This window comes from Cebus imitator, unplaced genomic scaffold (assembly GCF_001604975.1).
Source record: "Cebus imitator isolate Cc_AM_T3 unplaced genomic scaffold, Cebus_imitator-1.0 Scaffold76, whole genome shotgun sequence".
Classification (NCBI taxonomy): Eukaryota; Metazoa; Chordata; class Mammalia; order Primates; family Cebidae; genus Cebus; species Cebus imitator.
The window spans coordinates 840,120-867,799 of NW_016107391.1; the positions used below are offsets into that span (position 1 = coordinate 840,120).

Consider the following 27,680-nt stretch of genomic DNA (forward strand, 5'->3'; position numbering starts at 1 on the left):
AAGGAGTCTTATATTTAAGGAAGAGAAGCTGCAGCCATTGAAATTGCTGGTTATTGTAAGATGAATCCCAGACTTCCACGTTTTGCTTAACGACAGCAGATTTTTTTTTTTTTTTTTTTAAACTGCAAAGCATTAATGGAATCCAAATTCCAGCCTGGCTTAGGAGATCAACAGTAACTCTCTTGATTTAACGGTTTTGCAGACTCTTGAAGACATTGTTATCCATTAAAGAAAAAATTTTAAATCACTCTTGAAAGAAAGCGTCTTGTATGATAAATAAAAAAGATTTGAAGCAAGATTCGAAAAAGCTTGAGGGAAGAATCTCTTTAAAAATTTTACCAGATTTTCTCCGCTATCGTCAAAATGGATCAAATTTTACCAGATTTTCTCCACTATAGTCAAAATGGATCAAATAACAGATTTGCCTACAGCTTCATGGAGATTTTTTAAAATAGAGCATTTTAAACATTCAAATATTGGTTATTTGCCAAGGCACACACTGAAAGTAAGGGCCACTTGGCCGGGAGCAGAATTGAGTCTTGGATTCCAGGTTGCTGATTTTAGTCTTGCTCCTGGAAAGAGGGCAGCTTTTGCCATTCCCCTCCTTTTGCCCCAGGAGTTGAGCACTTTCTGCAGTACTTAAGAGTGTCCAGGGAAGATGTAGGGGTCAGGTGAATAGTTCCCACCGCCAGTAACCCCAGAGCGCCGCCCCCTGCGTTGTTTCCTTTTCATGTTAGAGCCGCCGCCCGGGTGCCCATACTTAGTCAAGGCCCCTCCGTTTATTTTCCTGAATTGCGCTTGGAAATCTTTTCTTCTGGGGAGCTCATGGCCAGACTTCTAGGGACTTGACTGCTTTTCCCAGACTAATCTCCTTAAAGACCCGTTAAGCAGGCGAGAGACCGTGGAGACTGGATGAACAGGACAGTGGGGGTAGGGAGAAAGGGAGTGGCCGTGTCCCTGCGGTCCGCTGGGATCCGGCAGGTCCAGGATGAAGGATATGGGGCTGGAGAGGCTGAGCAGTCCGGGTTCGCTGTCTGCCACTTCGGCACGGAATCAGAGCCTGACTTGCTGAGCCCTCCTCCCCCTCCCCCTCCCCCTCCCCCTCCGTCTCCCCTTCTGCTTCCTTTTCCCTCCCTCTGGAGCGGTAGCGGCAGCAGCAGCAGGAAGCCAAGCGGGGTTGAGCGACTCGGAGGCGAGCAGAGGAGCTGAAATATGGGAAGTCAGCGAGGGCGGCGGGGCCAGGAGCCCTTGGGAGGGCCTACGGAGGGAGCGGCTCCAGGCGTTTGCTAGCGCGTGAGCGGTGGGGGAGTGGGCGCAGGGTGGCACGAGCGGAGGCGGGGCCCGGGCGTGGAGCACGGCTGGGGAAGCTGCCGCCTCCGGCCCTCTGCCCGGCTGCCTCCGCCGCGGCCCGTGGCTATGGAGCAGGCGGGCACCAGACCTGCGGCGACAGAGCATCCACGGCTCCGGCGGCCCATGCCCTGGCTGCTGCTACTGCCTCTTCTCCTCCTGCTGCTGCTAGCGGGCCCAGTGGCCTCCCAGCTGCGTTACTCGGTGCCAGAGGAGCAGGCACCCGGCGCGCTCGTGGGCAACGTGGCTCGCGCGCTGGGGCTCGAGTTGCGGCGCTTGGGGCCGGGTTGCTTGCGCATCAACCATCTGGGTGCGCCCAGTCCGCGCTACCTGGAGCTGGACCTGACTAGTGGAGCGCTCTTCGTCAACGAGCGCATTGATCGGGAGGCGCTGTGTGAGCAGCGGCCTCGCTGCCTGCTCAGCTTGGAAGTGCTGGCGCACAATCCCGTGGCGGTGAGCGCCGTTGAGGTGGAAATATTGGACATCAACGACAACTCACCGCGTTTCCCGCGGCCCAACTACCAGCTTCAGGTAAGCGAATCGGTGGCGCCTGGAGCGCGCTTTCACATAGAGAGTGCGCAGGACCCCGACGTGGGCGCCAACTCGGTGCAGACCTACGAGCTCAGCCCCAGCGAGCACTTCGAGCTGGACCTTAAGCCCCTGCAGGAGAACAGTAAAGTGCTTGAGCTGGTGCTACGTAAGGGCCTAGACCGGGAGCAGGCAGCCTTGCACCACTTGGTTCTCACAGCCGTGGATGGGGGCATCCCAGCCCGCTCGGGTACGGCACAGATCTCTGTGCGTGTCCTGGACACTAACGACAACTCTCCTGCCTTCGACCAGTCCACTTACCGCGTCCAGCTACGGGAGGACTCACCCCCCGGCACATTGGTGGTGAAGCTGAATGCCTCAGACCCGGATGAGGGCTCCAATGGTGAGCTCAGGTACTCCTTGAGCAGCTACACGTCGGACCGGGAGAGACAGCTCTTCAGCATAGATGCCAGTACTGGGGAAGTGCGAGTAATTGGGGGGCTGGATTATGAGGAAGCCTCCTCCTACCAGATCTATGTGCAGGCGACTGACCGGGGTCCAGTGCCCATGGCAGGTCACTGCAAGGTGCTGGTGGACATCGTGGACGTGAATGATAATGCCCCAGAGGTGGTGCTCACAGACCTGTATAGTCCAGTGCCTGAGAATGCTACACCCAACACCATTGTGGCCGTTCTCAGTGTCAATGACCAAGACTCAGGCCCCAACCGGAAAGTGAGCCTGGGTCTGGAGGCCACACTGCCTTTCCGACTGAATGGCTTTGGAAACTCCTATACCCTGGTGGTGAGTGGCTCGCTGGACCGAGAGCGGGTGGCTGTCTATAACATCACGGTGACAGCCACTGATGGGGGAATACCACAGCTTACATCCCAGCGGACACTGAAGGTTGAGATTTCTGACATCAATGATAATCCACCAAGCTTCCTGGAGGACTCCTATTCCATCTATATCCAGGAGAACAATTTGCCAGGTGTGTTGCTCTGTACTGTGCAAGCCACAGACCCAGATGAAAAGGAGAATGCAGAGGTGACTTACTCCCTTCTGGAGAGGGAGATCCAAGGGCTGCCAGTCACCTCCTATGTCTCCATTAACAGTGCCAGTGGCAGCCTTTATGCTGTCAACTCCTTTGACTATGAGAAGTTTCGGGAGTTCTTTGTGACTGTGGAGGCTCAGGACAAGGGGAGCCCACCACTGAGCAGCACTGTGACTGCCAACGTGTATGTGGTGGACATGAATGACCATGCCCCTCACATTCTGTACCCTACCTCAACCAATTCATCAGCAGCCTTTGAGATGGTGCCTCGAACTGCCCCTGCTGGCTACCTGGTCACCAAAGTCATAGCCATGGACTCAGACTCTGGGCAAAATGCTTGGCTTTTTTACCATCTAGCCCAGACTTCTGACCTGGACCTCTTTAAAGTAGAGCTGCACACAGGAGAAATTAGGACTACCAGGAAGATAGGAGATGAGAGTGGTACCACTTTCAACCTGACCGTGGTGGTCCGAGATAATGGAGAGCCATCACTATCAGCCTCTGTGGCCATTACAGTTGCTGTGGTGGATAGGGTTTCCAAAATCCTCCCTGACACTCAGAGACATGTTAAGAGCCCTCGGACATACTCTGAAATTACCCTTTATCTAATAATAGCATTAAGCACAGTGTCTTTTATATTTCTTTTGACAATCATCATTTTGAGCATCATCAAGTGTTACCACTACACCGCGTATGGCACTGCATGCTGTGGAGGCTTCTGTGGAGTAAGGGAGAGGTCTCCTGCAGAACTTTACAAACAGGCCAACAACAATATTGATGCCAGGATACCACATGGCCTCAAAGTGCAGCCTCACTTCATTGAAGTTCGAGGGAATGGCTCCCTCACCAAGACCTACTGCTACAAGGCCTGTCTGACAGCAGGCTCAGGGAGTGACACTTTCATGTTTTACAATACAGGGGCCCAGACAGGACCAGGGCCTTCGGGAGCCCAAGCATCAGTGACTGACAGCAGGAACCTCACAGGCCAAAGTGGTCAGAGTGCTGGGAACCTGATTATTCTCAAAAACGAGGCTGTTCCTCAAAATGAGGTGAGGTAATGGTCAGGGGGTCTTCTACAAACTCATGCATGTGTCACACATCCCCCAATATCCTGTGATTGGCCTTATTGAGTCATTAACAGTGACAAGAGTTATTTGATAAACTGAGTATGTGTGTGTGTGTGTGTGTGTGTGTATATATAATCTGAAATTTGATCATAATCTGCTGTTTCCTCTCTAGAAAAATAGCACTAAAGAATTGTTTTATTTTTCATTTTCAGAGACATGAAGACTTGTCCATAACATTGTTTGAGAAGTGAGGATTAGTCTTAATATTTAATGCTAAGAGACAGATTTGTAGAGTAACAGAACAGGCCTTGGAATAAGGATTATGTTTTAGGGAGTAATGTTATGAGACTCAAGAAGAAATGGCCTCTGCTGTATCATCTACAGGGAAATTTTTCTTTTGAATTCCTATAGGAGTGATGTTTCTTAAAAAACCCTGAGACCTCTAGGGGCTGTCATAGTCACCACTATATGCTGTCTCTGTTTATACTCTGGACTGTCCATCATGGAAATTATCTAATTAATATTTCTGGTAATTGCACTGAACCTATGTGATAGAATCCTCTGGAAATTCATGTCACAGGTAATAAAGCTGTAGTAGTTAGATATCATACTGAAGCTAAAGTTTGCTTTGGCTGTATGATGTGGCAACTGTTCTGTAGGGGGCTGTCAGAGGGGGTAGATGATGGTAAGGCAGAGAGATTAAGTACCAATTTGTCTTGTTGGGCCAGGGAGGTATTAGAATGAGTGGATTAGGGGTGTGGGGGGATGATGAACACCAGGACAAGCTGGGATTGGGAGGAAGAGAAGGGAAAAAGAATTTTTCCAATAGCCACCTTTCTGGGTATACTCTGAATTCATTGTAAGAGGATTTCCCTGCATTTAGCTTAAATGCAGTCTGTAATCTTCTGATTTTCTGTTGACAGTTCCTATGGTTTTGATGAGATGTAAAGTAGCCTTTTCAAGTTCTTCATGTCTTTAAGTTTAATGACAGTACTTCCGAAAGATACATTCATTTTATGGATCTAAAATTTGATTTGCAATAGCTTCAAAAGGCTGGTTTGGAAAGCGGATGGCTTACCCTACAGTAAGGTGTACCAGCAGGTGTTAGTATATGCACTAGTTTTGAGGTTTAAGTAGGCCAGCTTGTTCATTATGAAGAATGTACATAAATTATTAGAAAGTACATGAATATGTGGGTGTGTTTGTGTTGTGTGTTTGTCTCTATATGTATGCTTGAAAAATAGAGGTATGGTTTGTGATACTTAAAACTTGGATTTCAAAAGCCAAAATTTTGTGTCATAAATAATGATGAATTGTTGTCTTTCCAAATAATTACTTTGTAGAAAGGGCTTTTAGAACTACCTACACAATGTTTGAACAATATTTGTCTCTCCCCTATTTTTTGCAATATATTTTTATTGACATATTGCTGTATTTTTAGTAATGTCCATATTGTCACATTTCAAGTTCATGATAATCTTGAGGAATGTAATGCACAGTCGGAAAAGTTTCCACTCCTGGTTGAGAGTAGATTTTCTTATGGACATTTCAGATAGATTTATTCATTTATTAGAAGTCCTGATGTTAGTCAATGCTGAATAACCACAGGAGGCAGATTGCAGATTAAGAAAAAACAGTGCGGTGGGGTGGGGGGGAATCAAAGAGTTTTCAGAATTCTTTAGATCGTAGCATTTGAAAGCATGTAAAAGGGTTTAACTTTCAATAAGGTTGCTGTAGGCATTTGCTTAACAAATTCCTGTGAAGCCCTTTGGGACTGGGGTGGGCTGCAGGTGGTGAAGAGGCGTGAACAACTCAGGCCAGGCTCAGCTTTGCCACCAGCTGTAAGCCAGAAGCTCAGAGGGATGACACTGTTACCCTCCCTCTCCTGACTCAAAGCTTGGGGCAATTTGATACATGAACTATTTCTGTCTTACACTGACCTGTATGTTAATATGTACTTTGGTACACAAACGTTTAATCTAGGGAGAAAATTATGTCGGAAAGTGCTTACTTTTGGGAGATTTTGCCAGGAGAGTACATGATTTTAATAAAAGCAAATTTCTGCCAGGTACTTTTGGAAATCCAGTGAGGAGCAGCAAGATCTACAGCTTCAGAAATTTTTGCAATTACAGGGATGGAGTGAGTCACATTGTTATAGTATGCCAAGATGGGAACAAAAGTCACTCAATTCTGAAAGTCATTACCAGATCAACCTGTTAAATTCCCATGCTGGGGTTTCTTTTTTTTCTACCTAGTGACTACAGATGGCAGGAAAGTCCTGGGTACAATTAATACCATGTGCCTACATTAAAAGTAGATGGGAATTAGAGAGGAAGAGTTAGGGAATTTGTACTCACTAACCACCCTGCTACATAGATACATGGATATCACATATTTACATGCACATATATCACATATTATTGAGTCTTGACTATTATTCAAGATTATTCGATATATTGAATATATGTGATTTCATTACCTGCAAGTCATGCATTAAACAAATATTCATTAACATCTATCATATGAGTAAATAAGCTCAGGGAGGTTAGGTAATATTCACCGTCACATTGCTAGTGTTATTTTAAGTGGTATTCATCTGACTCCAAAAACTTTTTTCAGTAGACAGAAGTTCCAATGTTTATATTCCCTTTGATATGGGATATTCAGGCATTTAAGCTATTACCTAATTCACCTAGTCATATATATTAACTGCTTTTGGAAAAAGAGTAATTCCTTGCATAGAGGCAGGTAACAAATGGGAATACCAGTGAGTTACTACTATTTTTTTTTTTTTTTTTTTGAAATGGAGTATTGTTTTGTCTCCCAGGCCGGAGTACAATGGCATGAATATGGCTTACTGCAGCCTTGACCTCCTGGGCTCAAGCAATCCTCCCACCTCAGCCTCCCAAGTAGCTTGGACCATAGGTGTGTGCCACCGTGTCCGCCTAGTTTTTTTTTTTTTAAGATATGGGGTCTCACTATGTTGCACATGCTGTTAATATGTTTGTATTTGTTTATTTGCTTCACTATTGGCAAAGCCTGTTAAGATCTTTTATTTCTGTTATTTCACGATTTTTCTCTTGTTGCTTATTAAACAACAGAATTTAACCCCAGGCTCTAATCTGTTAGTAGATTTTACCCCATAGTGAGCTTATTTCATGAATCACTTGTGCAGCGAGGATTCTGAAGTAACTATTTTGCAATGGGGCAGAATTTCTCTTTGGAAATTTTGAACTTGATACTGAATGTGGTTGGCGCTCCCTTCAGAGTCTCCATAATAAGAAACTAAATCTTAAGGTAGATTCTGTGCATTTGTGGTCCTGGCGGTGTGATTGCTAATGAGTCACTTTGAGTACTCTGGTAGATTTGTCCAACAGCGTCTCAGTAGGCCCAGTTGGCACAACGTGGAAATTACAAAAGACTGGCAGAGATGTGTTAAGTTTGCATTCACTTCCACTTATTTTAAAGCAATTTGTAGTCACCAAACCTTCAGTTATTTCTGCCACTATGTGTGCATATTCACCCCAATTCCAGATATAACGAGCTGAAAGAGTTAATTCTTCTTTCAGTGGCACCTATTTTTATTTCCCCCAGCGCTGACTTTTCTACCTGGTGACTCTATCCTGGAACAGAGTTTACACTCAGCATAAAGTGACATGGTAGTGAATTTATAAAAATTGCAGAATGGTCAGAATAGACTAAGAATAGACTAATATCTATGAACTTCGACTTTTTCATCCTCTCATAGTCACTTTATAATGGCTGGGGCTGTTTTATTTTGCAAATTTCATGTTGGTTATAGGACTGTTCTTCTGAGTAAAAGTTTATCTTCTTTGGTCTGATAATACAATAATTTATTTAAATTATCTCCTTTGATTTTTCTATGGATTGCTGAACCAGATGGAATTATGACTGAGCTCTTCTCTGTCTCTTTATCTTGTACACATTCTGACTGAAGAAGAAATCTATTTATTGTAGCTTGAATGTCATTGGCCTAATCTTTCCTTCTGACCCAGGAGTGAGCCATCACATGGGCATCTGGTCTACCTCAGAACACTCTGCAGGGTCACAGCCTGGCATATTATACATTGCCTATTGGCATGCCGTCTTGACAGACTAGCAAAGTCAGTTCTGAATATTTGCCTTGGTTGCCTACCAAGTTTTGCTCCCAATGAGAGGTCAGAATAATGTCAGTTTGAAAATGTTTGAGGAAGCATACCTGTCTCTAAACTCAGGGGTTGAGCTGCATCTGATGGCATTTTACGGGTGACTTTAAATGTGGCTTTTACAGAGCTTCACCTAGATCAATGTTGTGCCTATTATAATATGACTATAAATTTAGCTTATTCATGTGATAATATTTGGAGTAGTATAATCTATAACCATAACTTCAAAAATCAAAGGTCAAGAGGATTATTTGGCAGTGTTTTAAATCTGCTAACCTGAAAATTATACAAGAGTTTTTCTTTCAAGAATTTGAACTTGACAAACGCAAAGAAATATCTAACATTGCAAAGGTAAAGAGAAGTCTTACTTCCTTGGCACATAAGCAGCATCAGTTCCTTTTTGGCCTTCCAGGATCATAACTCTGGGCTCCAAGGAGGTCCAACTGTGAGTGAGAGAGTAGCTGCTGAGCTAGCAGGCTATGCATGCAGAGCTAAACAGACCTAGCACTTCCTGTTATACTGGAACCCATTAGGTATGTTCTAAAGTTATGTTACTTTTCTGCTCTATAAATTAGGATTTTAAATGACTATATTCAGAGGAAAATATTCCACCCAGAATTCTCAAATTTATTGGCTATTTATTCTGTTTTATTTTATTTTAGTTTTTTGAGACAGAGTTTTACTCTTGTTGCCCAGGCTGGAGTGCATGGTATGATTGTGGCTCACTGCAACTTCTGCCTCCCGGGTTCAAGTGATTCTCCTGCCTTGGCCTCCCAAGTAGCTGGGATTACAGGCATGTGCCACCATGCCTGGCTAATTTTGTATTTTTAGTAGAGATGGGGTTCCATCTTGTTGGTCAGACTGGTCTCCAACTCCTGACCTCAGGTGATCCAGCCACCTTGGCCTCCCAAAGTGCTGGGATTACAGGTGTGGGCCACCACACCCAGACCTCATTTTGATGTACTAGAAGACCAATATGCAACATAATGATTATTTTAAATGTTACATTCCCTTTTGCCTTAATGAACAACAGTCTATCTCTCTCTCTCCCTTTTTTTTAGGATTTGATATGTTTTATTAGAGCAAATTTTTAACAAAAGGTGGCTTTTATTTACAGAATTTAATGTGTGGGAACTGTTCAACCCACGTGGACTCAAGTAAGGATAACTGTTAAGCTTGCTAATGTATTTTCTTATTTTCAGTTTACCTATAAATTTTTTTGTTTGCTTCACATTCATAAAAACCCCAATATTGTAAATGACAAATCCTTCTATCCCTTAATTAAATATACAAACAGCTTGAAAAACATACAATTTAAATTGGTTTAATCTTGAAGTGTAATTCAATGATACTGAAAACTAAACATTTCAAGTCTTGTACCAAATAGTAAAATACTCAAAGGCCTTCAGGATCCTTGACTGATTTACATCAATAAGAGAAACTATCTTTGATGTGGTAGAAGATATGTGCTTATCTCCAATTACAGTTTCAAACCTGTTGGCCAACCCTGTCAGGGAGAGGCCACAAAGCCTCATCTTCTTTTGTAATTTCACTGTAGTCAATAATTCTCTTCAGTTCTTCCATCACACTCTTGTGCACATAGCCTCTTTTCTGTTCATGACATCATTTTTGTAATTGCTGTTGTTGGCATATCTAAGCTTCCCCTTGTGCCCTATGTAGTAACGGAGGTAGAAATCACCAGGCATAGCCATTTTTGTCCCTAGGAAGCCTGCTGAAAACCCAGCCAAGTATTGCCCAGCAAGGATAACTGTTAAGCCTGGCAGCAACCCTATATATCCCTTTTCTAATGCTTTGCAACAAATTATCACAAATAAGTAGTTTAAAACACCACATATTTGTTATCTCACAGTCCTGTACCACACGGGTGAGTTGTCTGCTCAGGTATTCTTAAGGCTGAAATGAACACAACTGGGCTGTGTTCTCTTTTGCAGGCTCTGAGGAAGAATATGCTTTCAATCTCATTCACATTATTGGCAGAATCCAGTTGCCTGGAGACTGAGATCTCTGTTTTCCTACTTACTATGGCCTGGGGTCAGTCTCAGTGCGTAGAGAACTGAGGACTCAGGACTCCTGTCCCATGGTCTGCTCCATCTTCAGGGCTGGCAATGGAGAATCTTCCCTCACATGGAATCCCTCTTATGGTTCAAATCTCTCCAACTCTGTCTCTGACCTCTAGACCCAGATTTAAAGAGCTCATATGATTATGTCAGTCCCATCCGGATGATCTTCCTTTCTTAAAGCCAACTGTGCTATATAACATAATGTAATCATGGGAATAAGATCCCTCACAGTCACAGTCTTGGAGAGATTATTCAGGGTGTATATATAGGGATCTTGGGGCCATCTTGGAATTCTGCCTATCAGTTTATATCAATGTTCACAAACTAGCACTATGAAAAATCTGCAGTGGATATATTCTTAATAGAGTCCTATTAGGACGGAAAAGGAGCTATTATATGCAGTCTCATGTCCCAGAGGGCAATTTATTGATGTCTTCTACATGGATTTCCACGTTAAGAAGATAGCTTATTATTTCATTGAGTAGTTGTGTAAGTTTATGAATAAAATATGGTATTTTAAACTTATTTTACTTTAAATCTTAGAAGAGGTGATTCATCCTTCTGTAGCTCAAATATTCTATGGTATAAATCACAAATAACACCATTACAAGATAAATTAAATCTTTTTATAATTTTAATAGGAACGCAAGTGTATTCTTATTCTTCAGTAATATACATCACTCATATGGACTACCTCATTGAATTTTTCCACATGTGAAGTTTTGTATTATTCTACCAGAAGACTAACCTTTGAAACAATAGGACATATTGGAGTTCTTCACCAATAGAAAGTAAGCATAGTCCAGGGAGGTACCATCCAAGTATTAAAGAAGTAAATAATCATAGTTATTTCAAGGCTTAACATATGTCTTACTGTGTCACATATATCAGTAGTCAACCTTTTAACTTGAATTTTTCTGAATTTAATCAAGTTCTGAATAAAACTCGTGTACATTTTATTACTTTTAATTTTGTATTGTTTTTAAAATACATCAATATCTGGGAAACTCAGAAGTAAAAAAGACAAAGAAGAAAAATATATGTTATTTCATGTAAATTTATTTAAAACACAGACTTTTGGCCTGGCATGGTGGCTTAGAAGTCTGTAATCCCCACATTTTGGGAGGCAGATCCGGGTGGATTGCCTGAGGTCAGGTGTTCAAGAGCAGCTTGGCCAACATGGTGAAACCCCATCTCTACTAAAAATACAAAAATTAGCCGGACACAGTGGTGGGTGCCTGTAATCCCACCTACTCAGGAGGCTGAGGCAGGAGAATTGCTTGAACCTGCAGGAAGCCGAGATTGCACCACTGCACACCAGCCTAAGCAACAGAGTAAGACCCTGTCTCAAAATAAATAAATAAATAGAAACAAATAAATAAAACACAGACTTTTGTGTTAAGGAGACCTAAGCATGACTGTCAGCTGAACTCAGCAATCAGGCAAGTAATTTAATCTCTCTAAAGTTCAGATTTCTCATTTTTGCAATTTAAGTACAATAATGTTGACTTTGCATTATAGTTCATTTATTTAAACACAGTTTAAAAACCTCTCAAATGCCAGAACCCGGCTAGACTCTGACTATATTGCTATGCATTTATGAATAGCTGAAGATATACATGTGTCTAATGAGCAAAACAGATACACTTTCATAGAGTTTACAAAGAATCAGGATAAATGCAATAGTATGTAATTAAGTGCAAAATCTAGTAGTATGAAGCTACTTAAAACATATTAAATGCTTTATTCCTTTCTTTTTCCCTGCCCAATCTTACTGCCATAGGAAATCTTGTAACTGTGATTCTGGCAAATGAATCTGAGAAGCATGTTGTTGCTGTGGACTAGTATAGAAAATAGCAGCATGACAAATTTAATGTGTCATTGGGAAAGAGAGATTGTATAATGAACCGAGTTTCCTGGTCAGTCCTGCTAAAACTGTGCCTTTCAGCAAAATGAATTTGGTGATTTCATTCCAAAGATCAAGTTGCAGCAATTTTCATCATGAATGTTACCCAATCATAGAAAAATTGGCAACATTTACTCAACAGATGTTACAGTTTTTCTTGAAGGAAGGTTCTCTCAGCTGACAAGCTAACGATAATGCTCCTGATGGAGAGGGGAGAGATGGTGGTGATGATTGATTAATAAAAAGTATTTCAGACACATTTCCAGGTTTATAAAATGATTTACAAATATTTTCTCTTGTTCCCTCTAACACCACTAGTAGAAAATGGAAACTCCTTTGATTTGTTCTGTAGATAATTTTATGCTACTTTATATGGAATGTCCATAGCATTGTGTGAACTTGAAAACCAAAGAGGAATCTTGCCCGCAGATTGGAAGAACAGAGAGAGTAGTTAGTGTGTAAGGACCATTGAGGTAAAATATCCCAGAGTTGTAACTTTTTCTGGGCCTTGACTTTGGCTAAATCTCTGAATATTGAATATCATGTAGCCATCTACAAATCTGTCTGAAAATTGAGATGGTGATGATTTCTCTCCTGGGTGTTATGAAGAAATGTGTTTATGAGATACTTTGCATCCCTTGAAGGAACTATATGAATGATAGGAATAAGAATTGTTGGCAATTTGGAATAGTCTATTGATGTTACTATGGTTTTGTTTCTACCAAATATGATAAATATAATGTAGAGGAAAATACAAAATACAACTTTTATCCCCCATTTTTCCATTCAACTATACCTCAATATTCAGTGGCAGGGCCACCTTACTCTCTACCCATGAAAGCGCATCTAGAGGAGTGTCACAAGTTTTTCACGGTAACATTTTTGCTTACTGATACAAGACAGGATGGTGACTGATAATGTCCCAGTGATTTCTGAGTAACTTTTAACCAGCGCATAATTTCCCCAACAGCCTTTAAGTCTTTAGGTATCCATATTTTTCTCTTTGTTCTCCCCCTTTAGACTGACAGTTTGTAGAAAGAGGGCAACAGATCTTTCCAATACACAACTGGTCCAAAATGAATCAGGTTTTTTTCTTAGATTTCAGCTACTCCCTGTTAAACAACCAGAGTTTAGTGAACAGTGATTCAGTGAGGAGGGAAAGCATTCAGAAAGGAGCAGGAACAAGTACAAATTTATGAAAGGGATTAGGTAGCAAAACAAGGTCAAACTCTGCAGTAGTTTCTTTTCCTCTCCCTAGTATCCCTCTTCAATCAGCAAAGAGGCTGTTATCAGTTTCTGGTGTTATGACTGGGCACATCTGCCCTGGGTCAAATATGCTGCAGTCTGCAAAGCCAGCAGCAGATTGCAGTCCTCTGCAGTCCAGCCAGGCCAGCAGAACTTGTGTAGCCATGTGCCCTGTTATAGCTATAATACTGAATTGGGAATGTTCCCTTAATGGTGCACTTGAGGGCAAAAGCAATGAAGCTTTTCCTGTCTCAAAATAGACTGTTCTTCCCCTAGTATTTTAAGAACACAGACGTGTATTGGGCAAGGCAAAGCCAAAGCTGGCCTTTACAAGATTATTAAATGTGGTCTTTCAGGATATCTGATCTGTGTGAGGACCCTGACGAACTAATTTTCTTCTAAAGTGCTATATGTATGTATAGATATCATCATAGAGTTACACAGGAAATGGCTCATTCAACACTTTTTTTAGATGCCTGGAAATATTTAGGGAATCATCGCTGGGAGAACATTGTCTTGTCATTTTAACAGAAAACTCTCTTTGTGATTTTACAGCCACGACAGCCCAATCCTGACTGGCGTTACTCTGCCTCCCTGAGAGCAGGCATGCACAGGTATGTATTTCCCTCCTCATTCACTCAGAAGTAACCTTACCTTAGTATGGCTCAGATAAACTGCATCTCCATAGGCCAGAAGCAACTGTCAAGACTAAAAAGCTTTAACTTTGCCAGAAAAATGCAATTATTTTGTCCCCATGTCTATTCCTTGAAAGATTGGAAGTGGTCAGGGCCAAATGCTTACCAAGTGCTGGCATCTATGAGTCCTCTGTAAAATCACAGAAACAGGCTGCTGTGTATTTTCTCCCATCAAAATTTCTACAGGGAAGTAATTTCAACCTCCTTCATCCCTCTCTACTTGTTTTCTTTCTCTCCTTTAAAAACTGTAATTAATACTGATGCTTTGAGGCTTGGGTACCTTGCGTACATGTTGTCTATCTTATTTTTCTATTTCACATTGATTATTACATCCTATTACCCACAATAATTGATTGCTATTCTTGTTCACGTTCACCCCTATTAGAGTCTCCTCATCTTTCCCATCTTGGTGCTATCTTATTGTCATCAATGACATAGGTTCTTCAGAGGATGAGCCATGTAAAGGGCATCTACTGGATATCTGGAGACCAAATGTAGCTTACTTGAAATTAACTTAGAGCAATAGCACTACCCTAAGAATCAGATTAAATATAATTTTGCTTTCCCTACTTTTTCTCTCTGATGGTAATTGATGAACTACCATTATTTCTGGAGGTGATCTAGTATCCATGCCATAAGGCCAAATAAAAGATTCATTATTTGTGAATGTTTTTGGAAACAAAATGGGAAGGACCAAGAAACAAGTGATCGCTATTATGAAAAGGATTTAATTTTAAAGAAGAAATAATCTTCAAACTTAAACACTTCAAAATATCTGGACAACTATCAAGTGAATATTCATCAAACCCAGATCAGTTCCTAAGGAGAAAGCCTACAAAGTAGGTGTAGAGTTAATGTAACATTAGTTTTAGTCCATTTAAAATGCATCAGATTGAAATAAATTAACATACTCTCAAGTATTACAAATGAGCAGAAGTCATTACATTGGGTGCTATTTCTGATTCAGAAGCAATCAGTGAAGGGTCGAAGATTAGTAGTTGGCTTGGTGAGATGTCACATTGGAACCTGAGTCATATTTAGGCCAGAAACACTCATGCAGATATCAGAATATTAGGTATCAGAAGAAATTCTTTGTATTTATTAGAGACAAACTTGTGCTTTTGCCTGCATCTGAGCTGTTGGTGGAGCCATGCTGTGGGTAAAAGCATGGTTTACAGTGTCAATTCTTTCTCTCTCAGTTGAACTAGTGCTTTGCTTGAAAAGTACCAAAGCTATGAGTTGTGCCTTAAAAACTACATTTGAAATAAAACATTAAAACATAACTTCCTTATCCCATTTTCTTTTTTTTTCTTTCTTTCTTTTTTTTTTTTTTTTATAAGATGGGGTTTCACCATCGTGGCCAGGCTGGTCTTGAACTCCTGACCTTAGGTGATCCACCCACCTCGGCCTCCCAAAGTGCTAGGATTACAGGCATGAGCCACCGCGCCTGGCCACCCTTATCCCATTTTCAAATTAAAAAAAAAAAAAAAAGCCAAATGTGCTCCTATTCAGGTTTCAGTTAAGATATTATGAGATTTTGGTAAGGTCAGAAATAAAAATCGAAATTAAAATGCCATTTCTTTTTTGCATTGTAATACATTGAACATATTGACTGAGTTGTGAACCTAAATAATACTTACCTTTTTCATATGTGTGCTTGGCTTCTTGGCCTTTCCAGTCTTAGATATCATGTAGCTATTCTTTAAAAAATGCTGCTTTGAGCTGAGCTGGCTCCAGAATACTTACACCTTCATGAATCTGATTGAGTTCACACAATTTGCTGGTAGAATCCAGGAACACTTGAAGGCTGTTAATATTTGGGAAACAATCAGGTAATTCCAGAGTATAGATGAAGGGTAGAATAGCAAAAGGTCAGAGTTTAATGAGTGGATTTCTACTAGATATGTTGTTTGAAGTCAAAGAGTGAGAAAATATTGAACTTATATGTTGCCTTCCCACTAGTTCAAGTTTGCCTGCTCTGTTGCCTCGTATAACCCCTTCAGTCAGTAGTCTAAATTTTATTTTAGAAATTTAACTTTCAAGATAAACACGTCTAGTTTAAAAGAGTCCTCTAGTCCAGGCATAGTGGCTTATACCTGTAATCCCAGCATTTTGGGAAGCTGAGGCAGGCATATCACTTGAGGTCAGGAGTTAAATACCAGCCTGGCCAATATGGTGAAATCATGTGTCTACTAAAATACAAACATGAGCTGAGCATAGTGGCAGTTGCCTGTAGTCCCAGCTACTTGGGAGGCTGAGGCAGGAGAATTGCTTGAACCTGGGAGGCGGAGGTTGCAGTGAGCTGAGATTGAGCCACTATGCTCCAGCCTGGGTGAAACAGTGAGACTTTGTCTCAAAAATAAAATAAAAGGGTCTTCTAATTTTGAGGATGGTTTTCTTGGACATTTTCTCTTAGGATCACACTTATTTCTTCCTTTCTTCCATCATTCATTCAGCATCCAACAAATATTTGAGAGATTAATATTTGTTAGTATTAGACATACACAAATGAATACTGTATCATATTTTCTTTCCCCTTGAACAATTTATGTTCTATCTCTTCTTGACTCTAAAGGTCTCCCAGTTTGTATCTCACTCCCAGCAGTGTTTTATGTTGAATTAATCTCTTCTGAACTGGGATCTGTGAGTGGTGGTGATCTGGTTTCTCTAGTCTCAGAAATACAGGGTGGGTCATCTATGCATAAGAGATGTAGAAAGAGTAAAACAGAAAATAAGGTTAAGAATTAATTGGATAACCAAATTGGAACAGTACTCCAATTATCAGCCAATACTTTTGGTGTGTTTTCCTCTTTAGAGTAGAGAACCCAGAAACAAGAGAACTGGCAAGAGAGGCTTGGGGCTTCTGAGAACAAGCCCTCCTCATCTGCTTCAGTGTTAAGATATTAAAATGGCTTAGTCCTCTGATGGGCTTCCTGTTAGATTTAGTGAGTGTCACGTGGCATTAATAAAAAACGAAATCGCCATTAAGATAGAACATGTGTATTACTGGAATAGTATAGCAGGCAGTAAGTAAGTCAGCAATGCTCCTGCAGTTTATGCAGGGTGACTGCTCAGCAGTAACTGCTTCAGTTCCAAGCATGAGCAGAATGTGTTAGCTGCAGCCCTGTCTTCATAGATGTAAGCAATTTCTGAGGGTGGAAGAAGAGCTGGGAAAGCATTTATGGTCTAACTGTTATCTGGGTCTGTGTGTTTACTCAGCTCTGTGCACCTTGAGGAGGCTGGCATTCTACGGGCTGGTCCAGGAGCACCTGATCAACAGTGGCCAACAGTATCCAGTGCAACACCAGGTAAAGAGTTGGGGTCTCTCCATTCTTTCTTGGGCTCTGCAAAGTGATCAGATGACTATTTTTGTAATATCAGGAATGTTTATGGCTCTTTTTTGAACAAAAACTTTTTGTTTTTCCCTTTTTTTTCCATACATACTTGATTTCCTTACATATGTGACTATTTTGATTTTATACCTAATGCTCTTCAGGAGTCGAAAAAGGATAACATAAGGAAAGTGTGTGTGCCCGCATGTGTGCTTGTGAGTGTATGAAGTTTTGGGGGGCTTGTTTGTTTGTTTGTTTAAATCAGGTACCTTTCAAATGCTTAGGCTATCCAAGCCATACAGAGAAGATCTGTGGCCTCATGTACAGCGATGACACTGTTAACAAAGATCTTTTGGTTGAAGACTATGGAAACCCACACAAAGTAGTAAGGAAAGAAAGACAAAAAGAAGGAAAGAAAGAAAGAAAAGAAAGGAAAGAAGGAAGGAAGGAAGGAAGGGAGGGAGGGAGGGAGGGAGGGAGGGAGCGAGGGAGGGGAGTGGAGGGAAGAGGAGGAGGGAGGGAGGAAAGAAAAGATGGAAGATGGTTTATCATGAAAGTGGAAAGTTATCAGAACCAAGGCATTATTTTATTTGAGTTCAAGTCAGACAAAGTCAATCTGCTTCTTTCTGCACATCAGCAACATTCTGCAGACTGACTTTTAGTGCCTTGGCATGCATGTTGCCAAACATGACCCCCTCACAATTTCTTAGTTTAGGGGGATAATAGGGACCATTTCCTAACCCAAAAGAGAATCTGCCAAGTTGTATAAAAAACCCAATGGCTGGGTGAGGATAGGAAAATTGCTTAAACTCACATTTCCTTAGTATCCTTATTCTTGCCCTATCACTAAAGCAGTGTTATATAATAGACACTGGGCTTTGGAGGCCCATTGCTATGGCAGTTTTTAGAGGGGAAAATTAAGTGTTGGTAGAGACCACAAATTGGGTTTGCTCCAATCCTCTATTAATAGAACAGCATGATGATAATAGTGGTTACTAATTATTAAGCCATAATATGCCTAGACACTGTGCCAAGTACATTGCATGTGTGGTCTCATTTGTTCCTTAAGTTAAGCTTGCAAGGGATTTATTATATCTATTCTACATGTGAGAAACTGGTGAGACGGAGAGATTAAGAAATGTACCCAAGTTCATGTAGCTTGTAAGTAGAGGGTAGGATTCAAATCCAAATGTGTTTAGATCCAAATCCAGGTATATCTAGCACTTATATTTGTAACATGGCTCGCTTGCAAAAATCCATTCAAATTCAAATACATATCTACATACATAAGAGATGACATAGAATGTGTGTATAAAAGGTTTTTTCCCCAAAATAATCAGATGCCTTTCAAATTATTATCTAAGTAATGTTCAGCTAAGGGCCCATTTTTGCTGACAACTCTAAGGGTGTTCATTGATTCTAATCAGTCAGGATTTGCTATTTATGGATGTTGCACAATTCAACTAAAAGTCACATTTGTCCAAAAAATATACAAGTTGAAGCAATTCATTAGAGAGCTAATATTGCCAGATGGCAAGGGGAAGAACATAAAATAGTTCATTGACAAATCTGTACCCTCGGTGCCAATGAGGAAGTGAAAATGATGGAGGAGAAAGTGGTTTTAGACTGCCAAGTGTTGCAGGATGAGGAGGCGTCTGGGAAGTGAGAACTTCCCAAAGAAGCCACATGAAATCATGACTTTATACCCTGCCTTTATTTCAGAGTTTTTCTTGTTCTTATGGAGGCATTGTAGGTCGACCTGGTGAGCCAAAAACTAACTTTGAATACATTCTCCCTCCCATTGGTTATGCTGGTTTGTGGTATTCCTAGGAAAACATGAAATAGGAACCATGTATTGATATTTCATGTATCTGGAAAAGTTCCTCTTTCAGATTCAAAAGATGTTAAGAACTTTTTTTTTTTTTTTAAACAGGGATAGAGAAGGGGATTTCCATTGTTCCCTTTCTTACTGTTCCAGCCCCTCATGTATACCCATTTCATCCAGGACTGTGCCTGGCTGCTGACGCATGAGGCACAGTCTTCTTGGACTGTGCTGGACAGAGCTTGTATCTTCCAACTACTCTGTGGTGATCTAACCATACTTTTCAACACATACCTCTGCATCAATGATGTAACGTTAAAGGGATTCTCTGCATTCTCTCCTGTCCTTCCGGTACTTATAGGCTTTTAGGACTCAATATATGTTCTGCACTGCTTGAAGGGAATATGGCATAATTAAGATTATGATTTAGAGTCAGATTTAAGTTGAATTCTAATCCCAAGCTTACTTGCTGGGTGAACATAGACAAACTTCCTGAATTCATGTTTTCTTTATTACCCTTTCTGTAAATTGGGTGTAGTAATAATAATAACATCTATTTTATTGAGTTACCATGAGCACTAAAGGAGAAAATAATAGCTGAGCATAGTGCTTGACATATAGTTAATAAATGTCTAATCTTCTTACTTGTTTTTTTCTGGACTACTTTTCTACCATCTATGATATAGCCTTGGCTGATAGCCTCGTGGCCAGAATTCAGTAGCTCTCATTTGCAGGCCAGATATAGACCCTCTGAAGTTATCTGGGTCATCCTGACATCTATACAATCCAGTCATCCCAACTGTCTTCCTGGAGATGGAGTGAGGAGGATTTATTAGTTGCTGCCTGAAGAAAAGGAAAATGCTCCAAAAAATCTGGTTGTTTCCAGACTCAAATAGAGCCTACCTTCCATTGATTCTGTTGCCCTTAAAACTTCATGGTGAAGGTGGAGTTGCTTCCAAGAGGCTTCTTTCTGGTGCCTAAGCCTCCTTATACTTGCATCCGAGCCCTTTCGGTGAACCAGCTGTGTATTGCTCGTCTCATCCCAACACTTGCAATGGCTGCATAAAGGAATTGAGGCCTGCCTTACACTGATCCTCATGCATGTGTGTTTCTTAAAGTTATTTTTCCTCCACTGATGAATTCTTTTGCTTTGTTACGAAGCTGTTCATTTATTTTCACAGTCTGCAAAAGCCTAAGATAAAGATGCCACACTCTGAAGGGATCAACAAGAGCATCACCAAGTGATGTTTTCTGCAGGATAAACAAGTCAGGCATTAAATTGGTTAATCCTGATTACTGGCCCCTTTCTCTAGCCTCCCCTCTGTGTGAGCAGACCTGGACCACAGGCTTTCTTATTTCCTTTCAGCTTCCCTCGAGACTGAGCCGAGAGAGAAAATTAGCTCAATCGTGAATGCAGGGAATACAGTTACAGCCTCTTCTTCAGAGGGTGGAATGCGTTTGGGGGGAGGGACATTAAAGGGCCAGTCACTGTGTTACAGCTGTTTTTAACTTCATGAATACGAATGCCCTGAAGAGATTTTAATGAATGCCCTCTTGTGAACAGTTCCTAGAGGCAATCCCAGAGGTTATGAAAGGACTGCCACTGCCTGTGAGGGAACTGGTCTGGCTTCAGTGTACCAGGCTGCTTTGTTATCTATTATTGGTTCTTCTAGCTCCTCTTTCTACATTTCATGGAATCTCAGGTCTTACCTAAGGCAACAGTACATTAATTTTAGAGTGGGAGATGTTCACTATTTTCAGAAGAGTTCAGAAGGTTTCAAAACACACAGCACTGCAGAAGATTACATTATAGCTTGTCAAGACCCCAGGGGATCTGGCACTAAACAGTGAAAGATTAATTAGGTAGGGGAAGCCACTCAGGCAATGACACTTAGTTAGAGAAACTTGGTTTAGACAATGGTGCTCAAAGGAGCAGCAATACCAACAATACCCAGAAACTTGTTAGCAATGCAAAATCTCCTGCCCTACCCTAGACTAATGAATCAGAAATTCTCATGCCGGACGCGGTGGCTCACGCCTGTAATCCCAGCACTTTGGGAGGCTGAGGCGGGTGGATCACGAGGTCAAAAGATCGAGACCATCCTGGTCAACACGGTGAAACCCCACCTCTACTAAAAACACAAAAATGACCTGGGCATGGTGGCAGGTGCCTGTAATCCCAGCTACTCAGGAGGCTGAGGCAGGAGAATCACTTGAACCCAGGAGGCAGAAGTTGCGGTGAGCTGAGATTGCACCACTGCACTCTAGCCTGGGAGACAGAGTGAGACTCCATCAAAAACAAACAAAAAACAAGGAAGGAAGGGAAGGAAGGAAAGGGAAGGGAAGGAGAAGGGAGTGGAGTGGAGGGGAGGGGAGGGAAGGAGCAAAGGAAGGAAGGCAAGGAGGGAGAAATTCTCAGGATGGGACTCAGCAATCTATGTTTTAACAAGCCTTCAATGTGATACCAGTCTACTCTAAAGTTTAATAATTGGTCTAAGGTAAATATTCCTGACGTCTTATATCATTACAGACTCAGAATCCATGCAAGAAAGGCATCTGTTTCCTGTTCTCGTAAGAAGCGGGCGCCTTTCCCCATGCCTGAGAGATAATTGTTAAGAGCTCAAGCCTGGGAGTTAGTGACCCTTTCTGAATTCTACCTCTGCCACTCATTAACTGTATGTTCCTGAGACCATTACTTAATGTTCCTGATTCTTAGTTTCATCCTCTATAAAATAGGGAGAATAGTGGTGTCTACCTTATAGGGTTGTTGTAAGACTTAGATGAGATAATGCACACATATATACAGAGTCTGAAGAACAATAAGGGTTTAGTAAACGGTAGCTATTTTTAAATGATTTTTCAAGGTATGAGTCTATCCTTCAGCTTCAAAATTTAGACCCAGGTTGTTCTGAGTATTCTATGTGGGAAGGATCTGCTATAAAGAAGATTTTTTTGAAAGTGCCTGTCTCTTCGTTTCCTTAGGGGATTGCTTTTGCTCTGATTTGCCATATCTATCTACTCTGTGGAAAATGGACACAGTTTATGTGCCCTAGTTTTATATGGGAATTTATATTCTTAATTGTCTCAAGGATTCCTACCTCTCTGACAAAACCAACTCCCCATGGAAAGACTCCATGGAGATTCCATCACTGAACCTTCCCCAGAAAGAAAGCATGATTCTTAGGAATCTATTTGGGAGCACTGTCAACATGAATTTTTCTGTTTCATGAGTGAGTGCGGCCTTGGGCCTTGTTGGAGAATTTAGAAAGCATGCTGTTCCACTAACCTGCTCAACCTCAACTTCTACCGTTGTCATAGCAATGACAGTCCTGGGAGGTGTATTCTCATTAGGAAAAAAAAAAGAGATCAGGGATCTATGTGAGCGGGGCAGCTTCTGCTCTCACCTGCCATCTGACAGCCCAGGAGTACCAGCTTGGCTTAGCTTTCTCTACCTGAGGAAAGTAAGTGCTTGTAAGGTGCACTTTTACTTTCTGGGAGTGTGAAGCTCATTGTGTCTGCTGGAGTTCTGTTTGCAGCTTATGATAAATAAAGAATTGTGTGTTTTGGATTGGCCTGAAGGGAGGAAACAAGGGTGTGGGAAGGGTAATTAGCATCCTCTGTCTAGGAGAAGCCATGAAGCTTACTTAAGTCTGCTGCCTCCATCCATTCATGACTTTCTGCATCTTCTTCTTGGGGAAACACTCTGCACCTTCCACTTTTAATGGTCATGTAAATAAAAGACTAGAATGGAGATTTCCTGGCTGGTTTTCTGAAATTAAACATTTTTATTTATGAATAGATTATAAGATAGTTTTTTCCCTAGATGCTCTGTATTGCCTTGCACCTCTCATTTGCCCCATAGTAATTCTTTTTTTTTTTTTTTTTTGAGATGGAGTTTCTCTCTTGTTACCCAGGCTGGAGTGCAATGGCGCGATCTCGGCTCACCACAACCTCCGCCTCCTGGGTTCAGGCAATTCTCCTGCCTCAGCCTCCTGAGTAGCTGGGATTACAGGCACGCGCCACCATGCCCAGCTAATTTTTTGTAGTTTTTAGTAGAGACAGGGTTTCACCATGTTGACCAGGATGGTCTCGATCTCTTGACCTCGTGATCCACCCGCCTCGGCCTCCCAAAGTGCTGGGATTACAGGCGTGAGCCACCGCGCCCAGCCTAGTAATTCTTATAGGATTGGTGGCCTGGGCAGAAAACAGCCAGGCTTAAGCCCAGGATACATAATAAAAGAATTTCTTCCGTAACAGTAGCCCCAAACAGAGATCACGTGTCTCCTGAAACCTATCCAATCTCGTGTGTGCTCAGATGTATGCTCCTGGATGTAACATTTTAGAGAGTGCAGTGAGGAGAAAAGGGCAACACTGTTCTCTTAGGCTGCAGTTTCCTTCAAGCCCATGGATGGAGAGAAGCAGGCTAATGTGGGGTCAGGGAATAGAGACTTATTATAGTTCCTTCAGTTATCATTGATTCCTTTAATATGCCAGCTACGTTGAGGCAATACCGTCTGGCTGCTGAAAACCTTGCCATGAGAAACAGCTTTTGAATATACCTTAGAAAAATAAAACACTTTCTCCTTCTTTTGTTTAAGAGTATTGCGTAAAACAGAGTTTCTGAATTACCTTCCCTTCTAGCTTTCTTTATACACCATTCTTTGTAGCTGAATTTTTAAGCCCTTTGTCAAATGGGAGCTCCAAGTTTCTTCTGGGGAGATCTCAGTGTCACAAAGGGCCAAGAAAGTGGGGCTCACCAACTTTGCCACCTGACTCAGCTCAAAGATGATGGGCCACCTGTGTGATTTAGAGCTTTGTGGGAAAGCAGATATGGAGGGTGGAGAGTCTGCATTTCACTCTGTGGGAAAAATTGCTGAGATTGTTTAGGATTGGCAGGCTTGGAACTCCTCCTGGAAGGTGCTTTAACAAGAAAGACCTGTTTTTAACCTGGGCTGAGGGCAGAAGAGGATGATAGTTTGTAATTCCTTTAAGCTTTGTGGCTCCAGCAAACCCTGCCCTCAGCCTCACTGATACAAGTAAACTAAAAATGAAAGTCTGTCCCAGGGACAGCAAAGGTCTTTCATGGCAATATTTTAAAAGAAACTCTGCTCAGATTTCAAAGGAACTTGAAAATGTTATCTTCACAGAGGCAGTCAGCTTTGCAGTTGAAAAGGTCATTACCTAATCTGGAGAAACATATTCAGTTCAAGCACTGGCTAGAGACTAGGGGCCCCCAGGAAAGGGCCATAAGATTAGTCACTGCCAGGAAGCCTGGCAATGAGTTTGTGGTCTGGAGAGGAATCTTTCTCTGCCTCAGCACTTGGGAGTCTCCGTTACCCACAATCAGAAAAAGAGGGAGAACAGAGATACATGGCATTCCACTTTTATCTCAGTGAGACCAAGAGCTTCCTCAGCAACAGCCCTGCCTGAAATGGTCTATCTCCAAGGGAGTGGGCTAGGCGAAAGATGAGAGAAGTCACTTCCGAAGATGGTAATAATACCAAGGTAAGTAAGGGGGAAAAAGGATGTTTGTGCTAATATTGAAACAGGAAATTGAGAGCTTTGTAGAAGTCAGACTCAAATGGCATAACAATAGAAAGTTAGGGTATGAAAAGGTAACTTTTAAGAACCGAATGTGGATTCAAAAGAGAACAAGGAGGATAAGTTTATTGTAACTATTTTTGTGTCCCTTGTCTGCTGAAGACAAGGGACATACCCTGGGCCATTGCCTGTGAAAAACCAACCAAGCAAACTTTAAATAAAGCCTGCCCTGTACAGAATGTCGAAACAAGCAGGTTTGTTGGTGATGTTCCAAGAAGGTTCACCAGCTTGGGCTTACTTCCAACATGGGTCCAATCTTGTGTCCAGAGCTATTGCTCTAGGTGGCATCATGTATCAAGCTGAATAGTGAGGTGACGTTCCCCAAGCCTTCTCTCTTGTCTTTTTTGACTGTGCATCATAGATACTGTCTTACCTAAGAACACACCTGTTGGATCTCTTTTCCTATAATCAGCTGGAGTCAGATGAATACCCTAAAGGTCTGTAGTAAGACTAGAAGGCCTCAGCCATTATGAATGATTTACATTAGATGCACACCAAACTGTTGTCAGATAGTCCAGATTTGTGGGGGTAAGAGCATGGCTAGGTATGTAATCAGCCCTAGGGTAGATGCCTTTGAGCCTGTGAGTTTGGCTCTGTGTTGGATGATGAACCATGGAATACAGAAGCTCCCTTTTCTCAGCTAAAGCCTATTAGCAAAAATAGAGCCCTGAGGACATTGCCTTTTTAAGTGTGTGTTCCAATGAGTGGGTCTTTTTTGGGTCAAGTTTTATGTCTTTAAATCCCATACTGCTGTCTCCTGGATTGTAGAAATAGTCTCTTAGAATAAGAGAAAGGAAGACAATAGCTACTATTTATTGAAAGCTGTGATAAGCATTTTACATGTGTTGCGTACTTAACTTTGAGAGAAGTACATTATTATTCCTGTGTTTCAGATAAAGAAATTAAAGCTCATAAGAATTACGTGGCTTTCTTACATTCAGACCACTAGTAAAAATGTTTTTTGCTCACCATTGTATTCTCAGTGTCTAGCAGGATGTCTAGCACACAATGATGCTCAACATATTTGTTGAATTCATTAATAAATGCAGTGGTAAAGGCAGTATTTGAACCCATGTCTGCTTGCTGCTGAATCCTATACACTTAACACATTACTATTATCTTGTCCCACATGATATGTGAAGGGAATAGCTTGGTAACTTGGAAAAGACTATTTACTATCTGAGTTCTAGGCCAACTGTAGGGGGACCTATATTTGTTTCCCATTACTGCTGTAACAAATTAACCATAAACTTCATGGCTTAAAAAACACAAATCATTGTCTTACAGTTCTGGAAGTCGGAAGTCCAAAGTGAGTTTCACTGGGCTAAAATCAAGGTGCGTTTTTGCCACTGTATAACAAGGATCCACTTTTCTTTCGTTTCCAGTAATAGGTTCTTCATTTCTACCTGAGCCCTTACCGACAGCCCCTTTAATGTCCATATTTGTAACAGCAATCTGTTCATGGCAATTTGTTAGCTCCTTACTTTTTTCTGAGTGCGCTCTAGCAGAGCCATTAATAAGCATATTTCATATTTCCTGTTCAAGGTAACCTAGGCCCTTTCTATCGTGCTCTTCAAAATTCTTCTCTGCTCATTTCCCAATTTCGAAGCCACTTCCACATTTTTAGGCATTTATAACAGCAGAATCCCACTTCCAGATACCAAAATCTGTGTTAGTTTCCTAGGGCTGCAATAACAAATTAACACAAAATCCCTTTTTCTGTGTAACATAACATATTCATAAGTTCTAAAATTAGGATGCAGTCATTTTGGTGGGGCCATTAATCTGCTTACCACAGGGTCTTTCATGTTCAGGTAGAGATGATTCTGTGTGTGTGTGTGTGTGTGTGTGTGTGTGTGTAATTTCAGTAAAGATTGAGCTAGAGTAGAGAAAGAGAATTAAGGTGAGATGTGTCATGAAAGAGCAGTGACTGATGATGCTAACTTTGCTCAATCAAGAAGCATGATTCACTTAAAGTCATGCTTTCAGTGATCTACCCAATCAGATAAGTGACTCTCCCTTCCTGGGAAGAGTATGGAAGGAAGTTGAGTTAAAGTTGAAAGTTCTCTTCCTAGCATGTCCCCTCAAAGGATGGGAGTATTGGTTTGGTGGACATTCTCTTTTCTAAGAGCAAAGGTGGAAATGTGGAGAGGGGAGAAAAATAGTTCCCACTACATTATTGTGTTCTGGACTTGGAGATATTGTTCTGCTCCATGTTTAAGAATATTGTTCCAAGAGTTGGGTGCAGGCAGCAGAAGACAGTACCCTTCAGATCACCCAGAGGCCAATCCATAAGGATTCAATCCTGGGGCATGGTAACTAATAGAAAAGTCACTGTCACTAGTGATGCCAGGAGACAGGGCAACACATTGCCTGCCTTGTATGCATCTAGCATCTGTGTCTAAGTGAAGCAGATTATATCTAGAACTTCCCTGAAAAAATAAAAGAAGAAAGAGCCTGATTGGTGTGTATGTATGTGTTAGGGGTTGAGGGGTGAGTAATGCTCCAGCCAGTATTCCTAAATCCCACCTGCTTTTCCTGTGATGCCTCCTGTGTTGGGGTTAGAAAGGTAGGATGGTTCACGGTTAATTTTATGGATGCATATGTATCTTAGGATTTGTTTGTTTTTTAGGACCATTTTGTATAACAATCCAATCTCACTCTAACTCCCTCCTTGAGATTCCAAGCAAGCTGGGTATCTATCTCCAAAGCTTAGGGCTTCTCCACACTTTCAGCAGCTCTGACGAGATTAAATCAACCTTTATACAGCTAACAATGATTAGGCCATGGGACCCATGAAAGAGCCTCCCCAGAGGTCAGCATCCCCTGTGGGCTCCTT

At 41.6% G+C, this 27,680-nt stretch overlaps 2 protein-coding genes and 1 pseudogene across 15 annotated transcripts in view; 2 read left to right on the top strand and 1 right to left on the bottom strand.

The window, feature by feature from the left end:
• The window catches only part of LOC108307041 (protocadherin alpha-2), a 189,773-nt gene extending 172,456 nt beyond the window's left edge, over positions 1 to 17,317 (top strand). Inside the window, 2 exon segments of the mRNA XM_037739878.1 lie at positions 13,947 to 14,005; positions 17,306 to 17,317. The gene's annotated coding sequence lies outside the window, so the exon portion shown is untranslated.
• The window catches only part of LOC108307044 (protocadherin alpha-C2), a 213,663-nt gene that overhangs the window by 166,119 nt on the left and 19,864 nt on the right, over positions 1 to 27,680 (top strand). For 13 of the 14 annotated variants that reach the window (XM_017532187.2, XM_037739872.1, XM_037739874.1 and 10 more), the window contains 2 exons: positions 13,947 to 14,005; positions 17,306 to 17,394. In XM_017532187.2, coding sequence (XP_017387676.1) covers positions 13,947 to 14,005; positions 17,306 to 17,394 — 148 coding nt within the window. Of the gene's footprint in view, positions 1 to 619; positions 3,976 to 13,946; positions 14,006 to 17,305; positions 17,395 to 27,680 lie in introns of those variants that run through there. The other variant, XM_017532184.2, reaches the window with a different exon arrangement.
• On the bottom strand, positions 9,465 to 9,782 carry LOC119471837 (annotated as a pseudogene).